This window comes from Schistocerca americana, chromosome 8 (genome assembly GCF_021461395.2).
Source record: "Schistocerca americana isolate TAMUIC-IGC-003095 chromosome 8, iqSchAmer2.1, whole genome shotgun sequence".
Lineage (NCBI taxonomy): Eukaryota > Metazoa > Arthropoda > Insecta > Orthoptera > Acrididae > Schistocerca > Schistocerca americana.
The window spans coordinates 286646630-286664501 of NC_060126.1; the positions used below are offsets into that span (position 1 = coordinate 286646630).

At 44.9% G+C, this 17872-nt stretch overlaps 1 protein-coding gene across 1 annotated transcript; it reads left to right on the plus strand.

Annotated features, from left to right (window-relative positions):
- The first annotated feature begins 729 nt into the window (after positions 1–729).
- On the plus strand, positions 730–16453 carry LOC124545028 (endocuticle structural protein SgAbd-6). The gene is made up of 3 exons (XM_047123809.1): positions 730–857; positions 9209–9324; positions 16038–16453. Exons 1-3 carry the CDS (start codon positions 849–851, stop codon positions 16213–16215), a joined length of 303 nt encoding a protein of 100 aa, XP_046979765.1. The 5' UTR covers positions 730–848; the 3' UTR covers positions 16216–16453.
- The last annotated feature ends 1419 nt before the right edge of the window (positions 16454–17872 follow it).

Genomic DNA, 17872 nt, shown 5'->3' on the forward strand with positions numbered 1-17872 from the left:
AATCCACCTCCAGCCATCCGGATTTAAGTATTACGTGATTTACCTACATCACTCCAGACAAATACCGGGGCGGTTTCTTTGAAAAAGCCACAGCTGATTTTCTTCCCGATCATTTCTTAATCAGAGCTTGTGCTCCGCCTCTAACGACCGCACTGTCGACGGGACATTAAACCCTAATCTTTCTCTCTTGTTCTACCCTTCCACGGCCCACACACAATTGTGACGGGAAGAAACCCTAATACGTGTTACAATGCTAAGTAACCTCTGCCGTGCACTTTACAGTGTTTTCCTGAGAATGTACATAGAAAGTCTGCATTGCTGGAAGACACGGTTATTGAACAACTCACTGCAGAGTCATTCAGTTCTTCAAAGAAATACTTTAGTACCACCCACAGAGTTCTTTAGAACCACCGCACATTGCGATACTTCAGATTCACCTGTTGACATGAAAAGGCTGCAGCCACGAATTGCCACGGCGGACTGCTTTACAGCCAGGGCGTCCTTCGCGGTTCACCTATCCCACGCCGCGAGCGTAGTCCTGTCCGGAGCGTAACTCAGCGGCAGATGCGTGCGGATCTCGGAGAAAAAGTGGACAACATTCTAAAAGTGTCAGCTTTAAGGCCCAGGCCCTGATTCACGGCGGAGGCGGTCGCGCACTGTTATGGGATGGGTCGGGACCTGGTGGAAGGGGAATGTCGCGGCTCCGGGCGCGACGGGACAGGAAGACGATCCTGGTGGGGTCGCCAGACCGCCCGCTATATAAACCTGGCTGTACGGGGTACCGTCACACTTCTGCACTCTGCAAACTGACTCGTCTGCTACACAGCTCTCCCCAGCCAACAGCCAACATGAAGCTGGTGAGTTCCAAGTCTTTTATTACCTGTTTAGAGCAAAGAAAGTGCCTTTTGACCTTCAACTGTACTAAGGGAGGAAAACTCATGATAATTAAGTTTTGCAGTAGGTCTAACTTTGTTATACTCCAGATATTGTGCTTTCTTCATCGAGATCTGACCATAACATCTCGTTACCACTCACTGAAGATAATTTTTCATCGTCAGGTACTGTGATTTCCTCACTTCACAGTCCTAGGTCCCATCTGGATACCACTTACTAAAGTTAAATTTGTACCACAGTTGGCGTAATATCGATGTACTTCAGATACTGTGCTTTCCTCACCACAATCCTACTACGTCCCACCTGGTTACTGCTTGCTAAATATAATTTTGGATCGCAGTTGATCTAACAAAGTTACACTTCCGACTGCATTTTCCTCACCTCCAAATTTCTTTGCCCCAACTGGTTACCACTTTCGGAAGGTAACTTTAGAGCTCTGTTGTCCTAATATAAATATAGGCAGTATTCTTTCTTAACTTCAGTCTTACTAGATCCCGTCTAATTAACACTTATTGAACATCGAAATCAGGAAATCTTCGTCGCTAAAGACCACAGTGCTACGACACTTACTGTTGGTGCAACGCTCTCGCTGTTCTCTAACCTAAGAACGGGGTAGCCTAACCAGTTCTAAGGAGAGATTAACGTAGAAACCGCACCAGAGTAATTATTCTCCATTGACAGAAGAGAAGAGTTAGAATAAAGTTCTACACCTAACTGGAAACCAAATTCTGTACCTATGGATAGAAAACGATGCATTATCTTACTTGTGGGCCCAAAAACCTTTCTTTTTTCTGTTGTCTGCTGGTCGATATACGCATACGAGTATTTCATCGTTTTCTTTAAACGGTGCATACACTTTCAGCGAAGCCTCTTCCTGTCAGCATTAAAACTCCACAATGTTTAATTTTTTGGTTGAAACTAGAGCATTTGGTAACAGCGATAAGTGAATCGTAGCTTATTTTTCCTTCACGTGGCCCCAGTGTAAGAATCGTCTGGTTGATTTGATACTGCATGATTCACTTTCCTTCGAATGTTCCTATTATTGTCTAACCATCTCATTTTCATGTGTACAAAGAAAATTTAAATGCGACATTTCTTCTCTCGACAGTAGGTTAAAATAGTTGCTAATGGACGAAGTTATCAGGTTAATGAAAATAACGCCACTGGATATGCGGAATCTGATATGACTGCCTCACATTTCCATAGGAAATGATTCCATGATCACCAAAACCTCTCACTAGTAAATGTATATCTTTGTCAGCTGTAGTAAACAGGTTTACCATTTCACAACCGTCTATCTCATCCGAACCCACTAGCGAGATTGTGCCAGATCCAGTAGTATCTGATTCGAATACTATCATGCGAAGGCGTAACCATCACCTGCAACCAGCAGGCAATTTGATCACACATAAACTCAGCGCAATGCTTCGAATTCTGAGATGTCACTATTTGTGGTGATCTGAAAGTCCTTTCCGTCTTTCATCGTCTTGAAAAACTCAACCACACACAGGCTCTGACGTACATGGAATAGTTACACATAAGGCTTAACCACTCCCATTTTGAAATGGGAGACTCCCATATGGATGGGAATAGAACACACTTTCCTGTTTACACAGGCGAACAGTTATAGCAATGGCATTCACAGGAACTGCTCGAATGTGCGTCCATTGGCCTGTATCCACGCAGTACAGCATCGGACCTTTGACTGCCGTGTCCGTTCGAAGATGCCTTGCATGTCCGCTGTGGTACCAGCAGTGACGGCAACTCTAGCGACGTTATCTTCTGTCCTCACGACGGTTTCAGACGCCTGTTGCTTCATATGTCTCACAGAGGAAGAAATCCACCCATGTAAGGTCAGCTGACGTGGATGGCTAAGCTACAGAGCCACCTCGGTTGGTTCATCGATTTCCGAAGACGGTTCTCTGATGATTCCTAACACCGCGGCTAAACTGAGCTGGCGTCCTGTCATGTTACAAGTACAGCCTATGCCTATCATTCAGCAGTACAACCTCCAGCAGTTCTGGCAACACTCGTTCCATGAAACTGAGATGTCTCTGTCTGTGGAAGAAAGAATGTGTGGTCCAGTCAGCCTAGCACCAAGAGTGCCGGCACACACATTAACACCGAATCGCTGTTAATGAACACCAGATCGAGTACCACATGAATTCAGATGTGTCCAAACATTTCAACTCTGGATAGTAGGATGTCACTACACATATCCTGTCAGCGGCTCTAAGACAACTGCTTAGGTCAGAGCTGCTTGCAAAATGCTCCCTTACGTCGCATGCTGAAGTCAGAGACTATGTGTTCCTCTTCGAAATATATTTGTTTTGACGTTCCCTACCTTCTGTACTAATTTCAACGAATAACTTTGGAATACACGCTTCAAATCGTACATTTGTCATAGCTAATCGATGAAATTTTATTAGTATTAAAGCATTTAGATCTATAATTAACAAACGATGAACGTGAAAATTATCCACTAAAACTGAATCTGTTGACAACGCCGATTTTGCGTCTTCCCTACACAACAAATACGAGAGGAAACTAGCGGTTAGATGTAAGTGGGTGTACTTCATGCTGAACTGTAATGAAAGACTACAGACACAAGGACTGAACCTCGGCAACATTTATTTGTTGGTAACTGTTTGTTCCAAATGATCACTTCCAAGTTCTGCATGTAGTCACTGCGAATAGAGAAATTGCTTGTTGTAGGTAGCCGTCGTTAGTCTAGTATACTGGCCGCTAAGATTATAAATACTGTAGTCTGAACTAAGGGTCATTTTGCGAGTATATATTTATGCAGCTTGAAGCATCTGTTTAGTGCAAAAGGAAACAGATAGAGACTCCACTAAGTACGGAAAGCCTGTCGTAGAACGTTAAAGGAAAACGTTGATGTGGAAGAAATAGATGCTTCTGTGCTGCTTCCAAGTTTGACAGCACACTGAGTACCAAAATAAGTGTGGGCAGATGATATACGGAGGTACTAAACTCTCTAGCAGATAACGCTAACTGATTTGACATCTAATACTTTTGAATCAGTTCAATGGCTGTCAGATTTCATGAAAACAACTCTGATAATATTGCCTGAAACAAAAATATCAGATAAATGTGAAAACTTGTAGTTGACATGTCTCACAAGTTCATAAGATCTTGACGTGAAAAAAGAATAAATATAAACATTGCAGGGTAGTGTGTTTCCAAAGGAGGCAAATGTACCAGAGAGGTGAATCTGACGGAATAAAGAAAAGAATGTCTTCACAGAACTTTTCGGGGAAGATAAACCATCTTATGATATCAAATCAATTGATCTTGAAAATGTAGAGAAATTTAGCAGAAGTACAAGTGAAATACCTATATATACGAATTGAGAGTAAGTACCGCAAGTTTCGCTACTTTGAAGAAACAATGAAGAGAATGAAACAACTACAAGTGAAACCGATAGAAATGCTAACCATAAGACTTCTTATCTAAAGTAAGGAATGGATAGACCATGTAGGACACACTTTAGACGGAACTGAGCTGAAATGACGAAGAATAACAGAAAACAGAAGGGGAAGTCGTTAATGTCAAAACTGAGGAAGACGTAATAGGACATGCGAAATTAGTAAAGCAAAAACGTGGGAGGCCGATTTCTTACCACACAAAAAGTATTTAAATAATGTAGAGAGAGATAAAGTACAAAACGAAGAGGTATTACAAAGGACAGGAGGAGAAACAATTCTATGCAAAACCATAATTAGATTAAAATACATAAACTAATTTATTTCATGTATTTATTGCAGTGAACAGATTACCATATGAAACTTCCTGGCAGATTAAATAAGATTACCAAATGATGCACGGCATAATAAAACCAGCCAAAGGAACAGTGACATAAACATAAAACAACTTCATTTAACGGTGAGAGTGAACTCACTCAGAAAGGCTTCTCCTAAGAGTTACGTTAAAATCGCAATCGCTTCTCCGACACACGTTTTCTCAGCGTCAGTTTCCAATTTAACGACTCTTAATAACCGATAGGAGTCCCTGGTTACGAAACTTGGGGATAACGTTTACACCTCATTCACGACTCTCCACCCTACCAGACCGCACACTTTTCGTTGCTTCCACATTTTTTACCTACGCTTAAATGAAAGGTATGACCGCATCGACTTTCTAATTACGGTTTCGTTGCCGCCAATCTGTGGACACCTTTGTCCTGGCAGATCCCGACTTTGAAGGGAACGTGCAATCTTCAGTCGGTGTTCCAACTGAACTTAAAAACTGAAAATAAAAGGAAGTGTACTTCAAGCATACTTCTCCATTATGGTGACTCTAATACCACGGCTAACACAAAAACATTAACGTCGTATAAGAACCAACGAGTGGAAGGAAGATGACATCCTCTCAGAACAAATAATAACTGTATTTCATTTACTGACTTTCTGCTGCAGGATCTGACCCCTGCCAAAGGATCAGATGTATCTTATATTCTTTCTCTGTGTAATATCAATTTCACTTTAGTATCAAACGAGCTTCTGTTATTTTGAAATATGAGATTCTCCTACACTTGTTATCCTTACACTATTGGTACCGCTGGAAATTGCACATTTCACTCATTTCTTGTGCTTTTTTGTGTACGTTTGTTTCCTGGTTTTTCTTCCAGCTATTGCAAACCACTGCGGTGTGTGTACTGTAGGCTTACGTTGCTACAGTATTATGTACGACCACATAAATAGTGGAATAAAACACACGCTTTAAACTTGTCTTCTGGGCTAAAAATCATTAAGGTTGGGCCGATGTTAAGATGTTTTGAAGTTACATGCGTAAGAAGATAGAATTAAATCCTCTTTCGGTCTGTTCACACGTCAAACGAGACCGCAAATCACTTTAACGCCAGTGTCTTTCGAGTGTGAAGTGATGCTGAGCTGATACTACATAGACAGGATTGCTATTTCAACTAGCTTTTCTTCCTTCTGGCCTAATAATCACGTTTGTCCTATTCCTCGGGCAATATCAAAGCCGTTGAAGCAACCTGCTTTATCTACATCGTTCTGCATCCGTTTAGAAAGAGAAATGTAAGTTCGTTCTGCCATCTAAGGTATTCTAGAACGTCGATTAAATAACGAATCAGTCATCTGCAGTTATGATCCAACATCTCGGTATGGCCGTCACGGAGATCTACAGAGTTACGAGTGAAATTTAGTCTTGTCTTACTGTTCCTTACCGAGTATATTGGCGATTTGATTGAGACACTGTTCTGTACTGGAGGAGCAGAATTTAAATCCCTGAACGGCAATTCCGACCTATGAGTACAGTGAATTTTGTAAAAAAGTGTCTTCGATTGATCCCTAGGATTGTCCCTTCAAAAGTCTACGGTCAACTCACTCGCACGTTTCAGTAAGTAGCAGAGTGCATTCTTTGTGAAGACAGGAGAAAACTGTGTACCTGACAGGTAATCAAAAGCAGACCCTCCCCATTGGTGTACAATTCTGTCACCAGCTGAGCTGCCTTGCTAGACCTCACAGTTCAACTGAAAGTATCAGTCGGCATCAGGTACCTCTCTCCTCGTCGGAGAGTTCCTTGCGCAGGGCGGAGATTACTCACATCAAGGACATAGTGGAGAGTCACTTAATCGACTAATCCGAAGAGAAGAAAATAGTAACATAGAAACTGTTTAATCCAACATTTAAGTAGTATGTAGTAAATACGCCGATCTCATCCAGACACCATCAGTTACATCTACAGTAAGTACTAGAGTATTTCACAATGAAACACGTTTTAATAAAAATATGTCATGTAGAAATACATATAAATATACTCAGACTAGGTATAGTGCCTAAGGGGAACACAGATAAACATAAGTATTTAAGAGAAAGATGTGGCCCAAACTTTTGCCTGAAGTGATTTAGAAAAGCCATAGAAACCTTCGTGATGAGTGAAATGCTGAGTGCAGGGAGATGGGGAGACGTTCGTATTATGCACTACAGATCTTGAGTATCAGTTTCGTGTAAAGAACCGTTGTACTGTGATTGTATATTATAATGTGATAGAGATTTTTAGTAGATACTTTTTTCTTACCCGCACTCTGAATTTTCTATGTAATCTTTCACTGTGTAGTATGCATTTTCGAAGAGGAATCTTTCGACAACCTTTCTGAATACATGTACTTATCTTTTTCGTCTTCTTGAGAAAACAGTTTTAATATTTTGCTCCGAGATACAAAACAGTGAGATCGTCCGAGCTGACTTGTCGCACGATCGTGTGTGAAACTGTGAGATATTGGTCTTTTCCCAGCTATGCAAGATAGATTGGCAAATGAACTCAATTGCTGCAGTGAGGGTGCCCAATTTCTTAAAAATTATTTCCGTACACTCTGCCCGAGTACTACAGTTAATCATTATTCTTACTGCTGTTTTACCTCTATGTTTTACACATTTGATCTCCAGAAATGTACCCTCTAGTTAACAACTGAATACACGGGGATAGTATGTCAGCACAATGCGCTGGTATCTGAGGAATCGTGCGAAGAGTAAAGACGAGTCAGGCTTGCGTGGCGAGAAGAGACGTACAGTTCATAAGTGATGTCAACTTTTGCCATAATCTCACTGGACCAAATAAAAGTTGTCCCCTTAAAAAGAGCACTTTGGTGGTCTAGAACTGGTACGAGGTGCTCATGTGGCTTGTCGCCGCTGGTGTTAAGTCACTTCAGTGAAATAGTGTGCATGTACCCGTTGGCTGTATGGAATCAGCACTGTAAAATGAGTCGAGAGGGAGACGTGACAAAATGGCAGAAAGACGCTCTCGTTTCCAGAATGAAATTTTCATTCTCCAGCAGAGTTTGCGCTGATATGAAACTTTCTGACAGATTAAAACTGAATGTAGGAATGGTACTCTAACTCGGCACCTTTACCTTGCGCGGGCAAGTGCTCTACCAACAGAGCTACCCAGGCACGAGTAACGAGCCGTCCCCATAGTTTTGCTTTCGGCAGTACCAGGCAGGAGATGAGGTACTGGCGGAAGTCAAGCTGTGACGACGGTTCGGGAGTCATGCTTGGATGGCTAAATTGGTAGAGCATTTACCAGTGAAAGGCAAAGGTCCCGAGATCGAGCCTCTGCCCGACACACAGTTTTAATCTGCCAGCAAGTTTCAGGAGCTCTCTTGTTTGGACAAGCCTATGGTCACGTCGTGGATGAAGTTTCCAGATTTGTTAGTATATCAACGCAGACCGTCCATGTACGTAAAGCAATGGTGTCCACTCGCAACAGTGTTTCACGGCGTAAGAACAGTGGCAGTGTACGTATTCTAACCGATAACAACGGAAGGCGTCACGTCTTATCCATGACAATCTGCCTCAGACTCAACAAGACAGCTCCTGGATGTGAAAGCAGGTCCTTCTCAAACAAATTCCGAGCGAACATTGCAAAGAGGTCCACATGTAGCTTATATCTGCAGTCCTTTACCTGGCGAAAGGCATTGCTCATAGTCACACATACCACTTCGCGTCTTCACTGGGCCAGACCACGCAGAAACTGGACAGCAGGCAGCCGTACAATTTGGGCCGACGAGACCACGATTTCGCCTCTGTTTAAATGATGCAAGGTGCCGAATCCACCGATGGCCCAATGAAGCATTTATTGCACATCGTACGGTGGCTGTAGTTTAGGCCGCAGGTGATTCTGTAATGTTTTGGGGAGTATTTTTAGTATCATGACTTGGGTCCACTCATTCAGGTTACCGTGACAAGATGATAATGATGATGATGATATTTGGTATGTGGGGCGCCCAACTACGGCCCACACAAATTCCCAATCTTTGCTCAGTCCAAACTCGCCACTCTAATGAATGACGTTGAAATGATGAGGACAACACAGTCACCCAGTCATCTCGAACCGTGGATAAGAGCCAAGGTGTTTATTTCAACAACCACGATAACCATGTGTCACCATTCGTTTCTACGTCTTGGTGATTGATGTGCTGTGGACGCTCCTGTCTTCCCACATAACAACAGTTGTATTTATCAGACTGCCCACGTACGTTCCTAGTTTGACGAACACTCAGGCACCATGTAGCAACTCTACTGGCCCAGTAAATGTCTGACCGTAATCCCCCGGAAAGCTTCGGGAGCTATTCTCAATACTGTGTAAAACTTAGTAATCAAGGTCCCCCAATTTGATAGTTCCACTAGATCTAATCATCAGTTATTATGTTCAACTAGATAAGACATACCGAGGCCGCTGAACTGAGGCCGTTATCAGACCCAGGAGCTGTGTTGTGTGGTATTTGGCGCCACATTCCGCCGCTGATTACCGTTGCCGCCCTGTGTTTCAGCTTCTCGTTGCCGCCGCCCTCATCGCCGTTGTCGCCGCCCGCCCCCAGAAGCCTGGTGAGGCCGTCATCCTAGAGCAGAGCATTGACAACGATGGACTCGGCCAGTACACCTTTGGGTGAGTACCTGTGAATCCGATTACCACGACTTATGCGAAACGTGGATAGCGATGGAGGGGAAACTGAGTGGGAGGGGTCCAAATACTCGGAAGCCGTTGACAGAATCTCACTACTGGCGGGGTAACTGGGATGGCATGTGGACATCTCTGCCAAATAACGAAAAACTGACCGTGCAGACAAGAGGGAAAAGAAGTGCAGAAATTAATATTTCATTCACATCGAGATTATTACAGATGGAACCTCGGGTGCGACTGAACGACGGCGGAGGCAGAACCATCTGTGAGTTTGACGAACTAAAATACACACAATCGCCAGATGTGATTTATAAACCTGACTGACTGATGATTTCAATTGCTTGAACTCCAACCACCTTGCCTGCCGGTGTGGCCGAGCGGTTCTAGGCGCTTCAGTCTGGAACCGTGCTACCGTTGTGGTCGCAGGTTCGAGTCCTGCCTCGGGCATGAATGTGTGTGACGTCCTTAGGTTAGTTAGGTTTAAGTAGTTCTAAGTTCTAGGGGACTGATGACCTCAGATGTTATGTCCCATAGTGCTCAGAGCCATTTGAACATCCACCCTTCTTAAATTTGAGCCCTGTGTCTCAAGTAGTAAAACAGATCGCCTGGTAGCATGTAAAGTACACATGAGGAGCTGCAGAGGACTTTCTAACGTTATGAATCCTTGTTCGCTGTGGAAAACGATACGCTGCAACTATGGGCTCTTCTATGCGGTTATTGCAAAATGAACGGTGGAAAATTGACTAAAGAACATAAGGGCAACATTGGAAAGAGGAACAACAGATTGATCAACTGCTGCGGAAAAGCCTTTGCAGCCAAGATACCGTCAGACCAATTTACATGACTAGGTCCTTCCACAGTGGGGCGACCACAACAGCGCATCCAACAGCCACTTGTGTTCGATTTCGTAAACACATGACGTCACACCTCTGCGTGGCAGCACACGGAAATGAAATCTTACTTCAGTCAACAGTGAGACAACATGTCAATCCGATCTGCAAAGAAGCTACAACCCCCTTTGAACACGTACTCCACAAATGAGGATCAAACGTTGAGTTTCTCCAACAAATTCATTCGACCAAGGTATAAGTATGGCATATTCGGCCTGAAAGTTTATAAATGTGATTATGGAATTTAAAGAGTCGAAACATCTACTGTCAAAAACGGTTCAAATGGCTCTAAGCACAATGGGACTTAACATCTGAGGCCTTCAGTCCCCCACACTTAGAAGTACTTACACCTAACTAACCTAAGGACGTCACGCACATCCATGCCCGAGGCACGATTTGAACGTGCGACCGCAGCAGCCCCGTGGTTCTGGTTTGAAGCGCCTAGAACCGCTCGGCCACAGCGGCTGGCCATCTACTGTCACCAGGCTTTTGTTCATCACTCAAGAGAGAGTCTGTGAACCCCGTGTCCGCCTGCGTCTAGAGTAAATTTCCATGTGCAAGCGTGATAACGTTTCTAAATGTTTGCGTAGCCTGCAGCTGAGGCGGCACGTGGATAACAGCCCCGTATTTACCTCGTGGGATGTGAAAAACTGCCTAAAAGCCACATCTGGGCTGGCCAGCTCACCGTCCCCATTGTTTTACTCCTGATGTAGGATGCGCTACGTTGTTGCCCGAGCAAGTTAAAGCGTCGAGTCCGTATAAAAGACGTGCATAATTGCCACGAATGGTAGAGCTCATCTTTCTGGTTTCAGGACATGGTCCGGCAACCCGTATGAAGTTATCGCAAATCATTCTGGATATCCATTCCCGACGAGATATTTCTTTTTTCAAATATGGAGGTCGTGTCTAAGTGTTTCGTCGTTTTATAGAGAAAACAAAGGCAACAGTGTATCAATGCTAGCTTACATCGTAATCCTCCACCAAGAGTCTCCCAAACATTGAAGCATTTTTCATTATTATGAGGTCACAAACCTAGCAGAATTCTATTAAAATGTCAGTAGTCGCCTGCAAAAAAGGCAAGAAGAGAATAGACAACGGACAGAATTCGTGTGGGAGTACTCGTGAGTATTGCACAAGTGTTTACGATCCTCATGAAGTGGACCTACAGGAGGAGGTTGTCGGAAATGCGAGACGGCCTGTCTTGTAACCGGTCGGTTTAGTTCTTTCGAAAGCAGTGTTAAAGACATGTTCAGGCAACGTAAACAGAAACCTTAGTGAGAAAGGTGACGTTGTTCCCGCGAAAGGCTTTGCATAAATTTAGAGACAAGCTGATTCATGAAAGTTCTCAAACTGTTGTACTGCCACCGTAAAGGAAGACAAGAAAGGCGCGCCCAGGCGTGCAGAGACAGTCATTTGTCTCTTGCTATGTCCGTGAGTGGACCTGGAGATAAAACGAGTAATGATGATAAGACGTTCCCTCCGACACGCTACTAGCGCAAACATTTAGACGCCACCAGTTCTTGCGATACATTGACAGTGGAAATGACATAGCAATGTAGGGTAAAACCTACTTCGCATGTCAAAGTTCAGAGTTGTCGTTTAGCGAATTCCCGATCAACTTTCTGTGCGGTAATTAACAACGCGTCGGAAACATTTACCGATAATAGACATCGCAGTCTGAAGTGACGAGTAACTGTCTTACCAAAATTCTGCAAATTTTCAGCGATACCGTGCGAAGTAAAGATCGGGGCGCCCAGCAACTTATAATCTGAAAAATAAAAAGGAAACCTGAAACTTGCTGGCAGATTAAAACTGTGTGCCGGATCGAGACTCGAACTCGGGACTTTTGCCTTTCGCGGGGAAGTGCTCTACCATCTGAGCTACCCAAGCACGACTCCCGCCCCTTCCCCACAGCTTCACATCTGCCAGTACCTCGTCTCCTACCTTCCACACTTTACAGAAGCTCTCCTGCGAACCTTGCAGATTTAGCACTCCTGAAAGAAAAGATATTTCGGAGACGTGGCTTAGCCACAGTCTGGGGGATGTTTCCAGAATGAGATTTTCACTCTGCAGCGAAGTGTGCGCTGATATGATATATTTCACATCAGCGCACACTCCGCTACAGAGTGGAAATCTCATTCTGAAAAAGGAAACCTGTGGAATCCAGGACAAGAACACCGAAGTTCATAAGCACATAGTGATGACGTCTGGGCGAGTAGTGGAAATAATCTGCATAAAAATATCACAGCTGTCCAGTCTCAACATTTTCAATGAACTTCAACACTTTTTCGTCGATGCACCATCGTCAGCGAATGTAGATACACTTCCCAGTGTCCTATAACGAACACTGTTAGGATGGAAAAGACACAGTTGCCGTCACACGTACCATTCAGCGTTCCTCCGGACACGTAAACACTGTATTAATGTTACAGTTTTCGCACCATTCTACTCTTGGGGTGCGATGTAATGAATTGGGTAGGACAGTGGCTTCATTCTCGGCAACTTGGTGGCTCAAGTCCCTGTCTGGCCATGTAGATTAAGGTATATCGTGGTTTCCGTAAATCCTGTAAGGAAAATCCTGGGACAGTCCTTTTGAAAAAGTTATGTCGATTTCGTTTTCCACCCCTCCCCAATCAGAGCGTGTTTTCCAACTCTAATAACCTCCTTATTTTTCAGCGAGAGCGGTTTTCTCCTCTCTCCGAATAATGCACCTCTTTTACGTATGAGTCCAGAGAGCGGAATGAGTACATACAACCTGCCTACGTGCAGCTATGCCGCCGACGCCATCAACCGACACACGTAATGAGCAGTGCGCAGGATATAAGGTTTGGTTGAGGTACTGGCAGTTCACCTTGAACGTACGGGGAACTTCAAAAAATAAGCTACATGTTATTATGGCAGGCCAAATTATTTTTATTGAGTGCTGCTTGATATTTAAAAGTGACACAGATACACGACACTATTTTTGAACATAATCACGAAGCCTACGTAAAAAATAGTCGGTACGTTCTACGAATGGTTCGACAACAGAAAACCGTTCCTTTGTCGGGGACCCTTTGGCGAAACACTGCGTAAACGTCCTCGTAGTTAGAAAATGTCTTTCCCGTCAGATGTTCTTTCAGCTTGCCGAAAAGATGGAATTCGCATAGTGCAAAATCTGACCTACCAGACTATCATTACCCACGTCTCTGCGACCTTGGTCAAATAATGAGCACCATTTCACTATGGTAATGTCACATCGCATTTAGTCCATATCCTGACAGAATTCCACGATGAATGTATGAGCAATTTAGAGGTTTTAGCCACAAGCATCGTACAGTCCCGCGAACTTGAACTTAGGGGTACGTTTCAAGCAGCCGCACCATTTCAATCGCACATTGTCAAGAGCCTGTTGTCTATACGGCAGCAGAATTATCTGCGGGGAACTCCGAACGTGCTCTCTGCTGAGACTGAACCGCTCTTCTTGGCCAATGGTCTGAGCGTGGAACGGCATGTGTTAAGTCTCCACGTAAATAAAAGTAACGTGCCGCGTTTAAATAGGGGAAGAGATCCATTACTGTTCGATGATGCTGTTGGTGGTAAATCAATGGAAGCAGTAACTGCCGTAAGATACATAGGAGCCGGCCGTTGTGGGCGAGCGGTTCTAGGCGCGTCGGTCCGGAACCGCGCTGCTGCTACGGTCGCAGGTTCGAATCCTGCCTCGGGCATGGATGTGTGTGCTGTCCTTAGGTTAGTTAGGTTTAAGTAGTTCTAAGTCTAGCGGACTGATGACCTCAGATGTTAAGTCCCATAGTGCTCAGAGCCATTTGATACATAGGAGTAACCATCCGGGATGACCTGAACGGGGATGAGCACATAAAACAAATCGTAGGAAAAGTACATGCCAGGTTGAGATTCACTCGGGGGAATTAAATTCATCCACGAAAGAAGTGGCTTCCAAAAACACTTGTTCGATTGAGTCTTGTGTACTTTTTATCAGTCTGGGACCTCTACAAATTAAGATTAACAGAAGATACAGAGAAGATCCAAAGAAAAGCGATGCCAGGAGACAGTTTGCTCGGTGCGACAGCGTTGCGGAGATGATAAACGAACTTCAGTGGCAGACACTACAAGAGAAGCGTTATGCGTAAAGTAGATTTTTACTGCTGAGAGCGAACATTCCAAGAGGAGTCCAGCAACTTCTCTCTTCCTCGTACGTCCACGACGAGAAATTAGAGCTTATATATGGAGCTACACTACTGACCATTAAAATTGCTACACCAGGAAGAAATCCAGATGATAAACGGGTATTCATTGGACAAATATTACTAGAACTGACATGTGATTACATTTTCACGCAATTTGGGTTTATAGGTCCTGAGAGATCAGTACACAGAACAACCACCTCTGGCCGTAATAACGGCCTTAATACGCCGGGGCATTGAGTCAAACAGAGCTTGGACGGCGTGTACAGGTACAGCTGCCCATGCAGCTTCAACACGATACCACAGTTCATCAAGAGTAGTGACTGTCCTGTTGTGACGAGCCAGTTGCTCGGCCACCACTGACAAGACGTTTTCAATTGGTCAGAGATTTGGAGAATGTGCTGGCCAGGGCAGCAGTCGAACATTTTCTGTATCCAGAAAGGCCTGCACAGGACCTGCAACATGCGGTCGTGCATTATCCTGCTGAAATGTATGGTTCCGCAGGAATCCAATGTAGGGTAGAGCCACGGGTCGTAACACATCTGAAATGTAACGTCCGCTGTACGAAGTGTCGTCAATGCGAACAAGAGGTGACCGAGACGTGTAACCAATGGCACCCCATACCATCACGCCGGGTGATACGCCAGTATGGCGATGACGAATACACGCTTGCAATGTGCGTTCACCGCGATGTCGCCAAACACGGATGCGACCGTCATGATGCTGTAACCAGAATCTGGATTCATCCGAAAAAATGATGTTTTGCCACTCGTGCACCCAGGTTCGTGGTCGAGTACACCATCGCAGGCGCTCCTGTCTGTGATGCAGCGTCAAGGGTAACCGCAGCCATGGTCTCCGAGCTGATAGTACATGCTGCTGACGTCGTCGAACTGTTCTTGCAGACGGTTGTTGTCTTGCAAACGTCCCCATCTGTTGACTCAGGGATCCAGACGTGGCTGAACGATCCGTTACAGCCATGCCTGTCATCTCGACTGCTAGTGATACGAGGCCGTTGGGATCCAGCACGGCGTTCCGTATTACCTCCCTGAATGCACCGATTCCATATTCTGCTAACAGTCATTGGATCTCGAGCAACGCGAGCAGCAATGTCGCGATACGATAAACCGCAATCGCGATAGGCCACAATCCGACTTTTATCAAAGTCGGAAACGTGATGGTACGCATTTCTCCTCCTTACACGAGGCATCACAACAACGTTTCACCAGGCAACGTCGGTCAGTTGCTGTTTGTGTATGAGATATCGGTTGGAAACTTTCCGCATGTCAGCACGTTGTAGGTGTCACCACCGGCGCCAACCTTGTGTGAATGCTCTGAAAAGCTAATTATTTGCATATCACAGCATCTTCTTCCTGTCTGTTAAATTTCGCGTCTGCAGCACGTCATCTTCGTGGTATAGCAATTTTAATGCCAAGTAGTGTATATCGACAGTCATTCTTCCCATGCGTCATTCGTGAATGGAACGGGTGGTGCCAGAAGTATCATCCGCCAAGCACCATCTAAGGTGGCTTACGACATAGTGTAGGTACGTCATGCCTAGGAAATAGTCGTACTAATGTGGGCCTACAGGGCAGGTGATGAGACGGCTTTCTCTGCTGTGCCGCAGGTTCAAGACGAGCGACGGGCTGATCCGGCAGGAGCAGGGAGTGGTGAAGAACCAGGGCACGGAGAACGAGGCGCTCGAGGTGCGCGGCACCATCACGTGGAAGGGCGCCGACGGCAAGGACTACAGCATCAACTTCATCGCCGACGAGAACGGCTTCCAGCCGCAGTACACGCAGTAGGCGCTCGCACCCTCCAGGCCACCAGACTGACCCGCCCACGACGACCGGCACCGCGGCGCTGGGGGGCGTGGGGGGCCGAGGGGGCGACCGCCGCGGGGAGCTGCCGACAGAGTTCCTTCCATCTCGCACGACGAGGGGCTGCCACCAATCTCATCTAACCCTCCTTCTTCTTCTCTCTCTTCTACCCTAAACTGTACATAATTGTTCAAAGTGTCAATAAAAGTGATTATCAGTTAAATTTTTCTTCATATTTATCAGTGGTCGTCAGCAAACCACCAGTAAACCCCTACCCTCTACTTTAAAGAATCGATCCCCCACATATAAAATGTCCTGTCTCCATAACTTTGTAGATACGTATGGGTGCTATCTCCAAAATACGTTGCGGATGGTGTTAGTAGTAAAGAAATAATAAATTGAAATGTAGTAAGCGAGAAACATTTTCCCTTTCATCATTGCGTGGTGCGATCTAGAGAGAGAATGGTTCTTAAAGGTTTGAAAGTATGTGTAAGAGTTGTTGGAAGTCTCTAAATGCTCTCATTCTCAAATACTGGGCGAATATAGTCTGGGTAATTTTCGATCCGTGAGTTACGCTCTCACAAGACATATATGCTGAGAGAAAAAAAAAAAACGTAGCATCAATAAGTATCTGATGTTCAGTAATGAAATTTCGGGATTTCGGGAATATATTTGTCTAGGTAAAATATGTAAATGATTAACATTGCAAGGACACGGGTTAGTTTAAGGGCGAGATAAGCCATTGAAAATGTGAAATACTGGTACACTAATAAGTGGTGTTGCCACCACAATTTTGGGTTAAAGCATGTAAAAGTGCATGTATTTTGTTGTACAGGTGACGGCTGACAGTTTCTGGGATGGAGTTCAAAAAATGGTTCAAATGGCTCTGAGCACTATGCGACTTAACTTCTGAGGTCATCAGTCGCCTAAAACTTAGAACTAATTAAACCTAACTAACCTAAGGACATCACACACATCCATGCCCGAGGCAGGATTCGAACCTGCGACCGCAGCGGCCGCTCGGTTCCGGACCGTAGCGCCTAGAACCGCACGGCCACTCCAGCCGGCAGGGATGGAGTTCTATGCCTGTTCAATTGGTGCGTCAACAAAGGCACGGTTAATGCTGTTGTGTTAATGACGTTCTAGTGGTCCAATGATGTTTCACTTGCTTTCGATTGGAGATAGAGCTGGTTTTCAAGCAGGGCAAGGTAACATGTCGACACACTGCTGTACTCGTTGGGTTACAACAGCGGTACCTGAATGTGCGTCATCCTGTTGGAAAACACCCCCTGGAATGCCTTTCGTGAATGACAGCACAACAGGTCGAATCACCAGACTGACATAGAAAGTCGCAGTCACGTGCGTGGGATAACCACCAGAGTTTTCCTGTTATCATTCGAAATCGAACCCCTGACCATAAATCCAGGCATAGCTCCAGTGTGTCTAGCACAGAGACAGTTTGGTTGCAGGCCCTCACATGGGCTCCTTCTAACCAATACACGGCCATTACTGGCACCGAGGCAGAAACCAGATTTCATCAGAAATCACAATAGTCATCCAGCCTACCCTTCAATAAGCTATCCTTGACTCCACTAAAGTAGTAAACGGCGGTGGTTTGGAGTCAGTAGCATACACACCACAG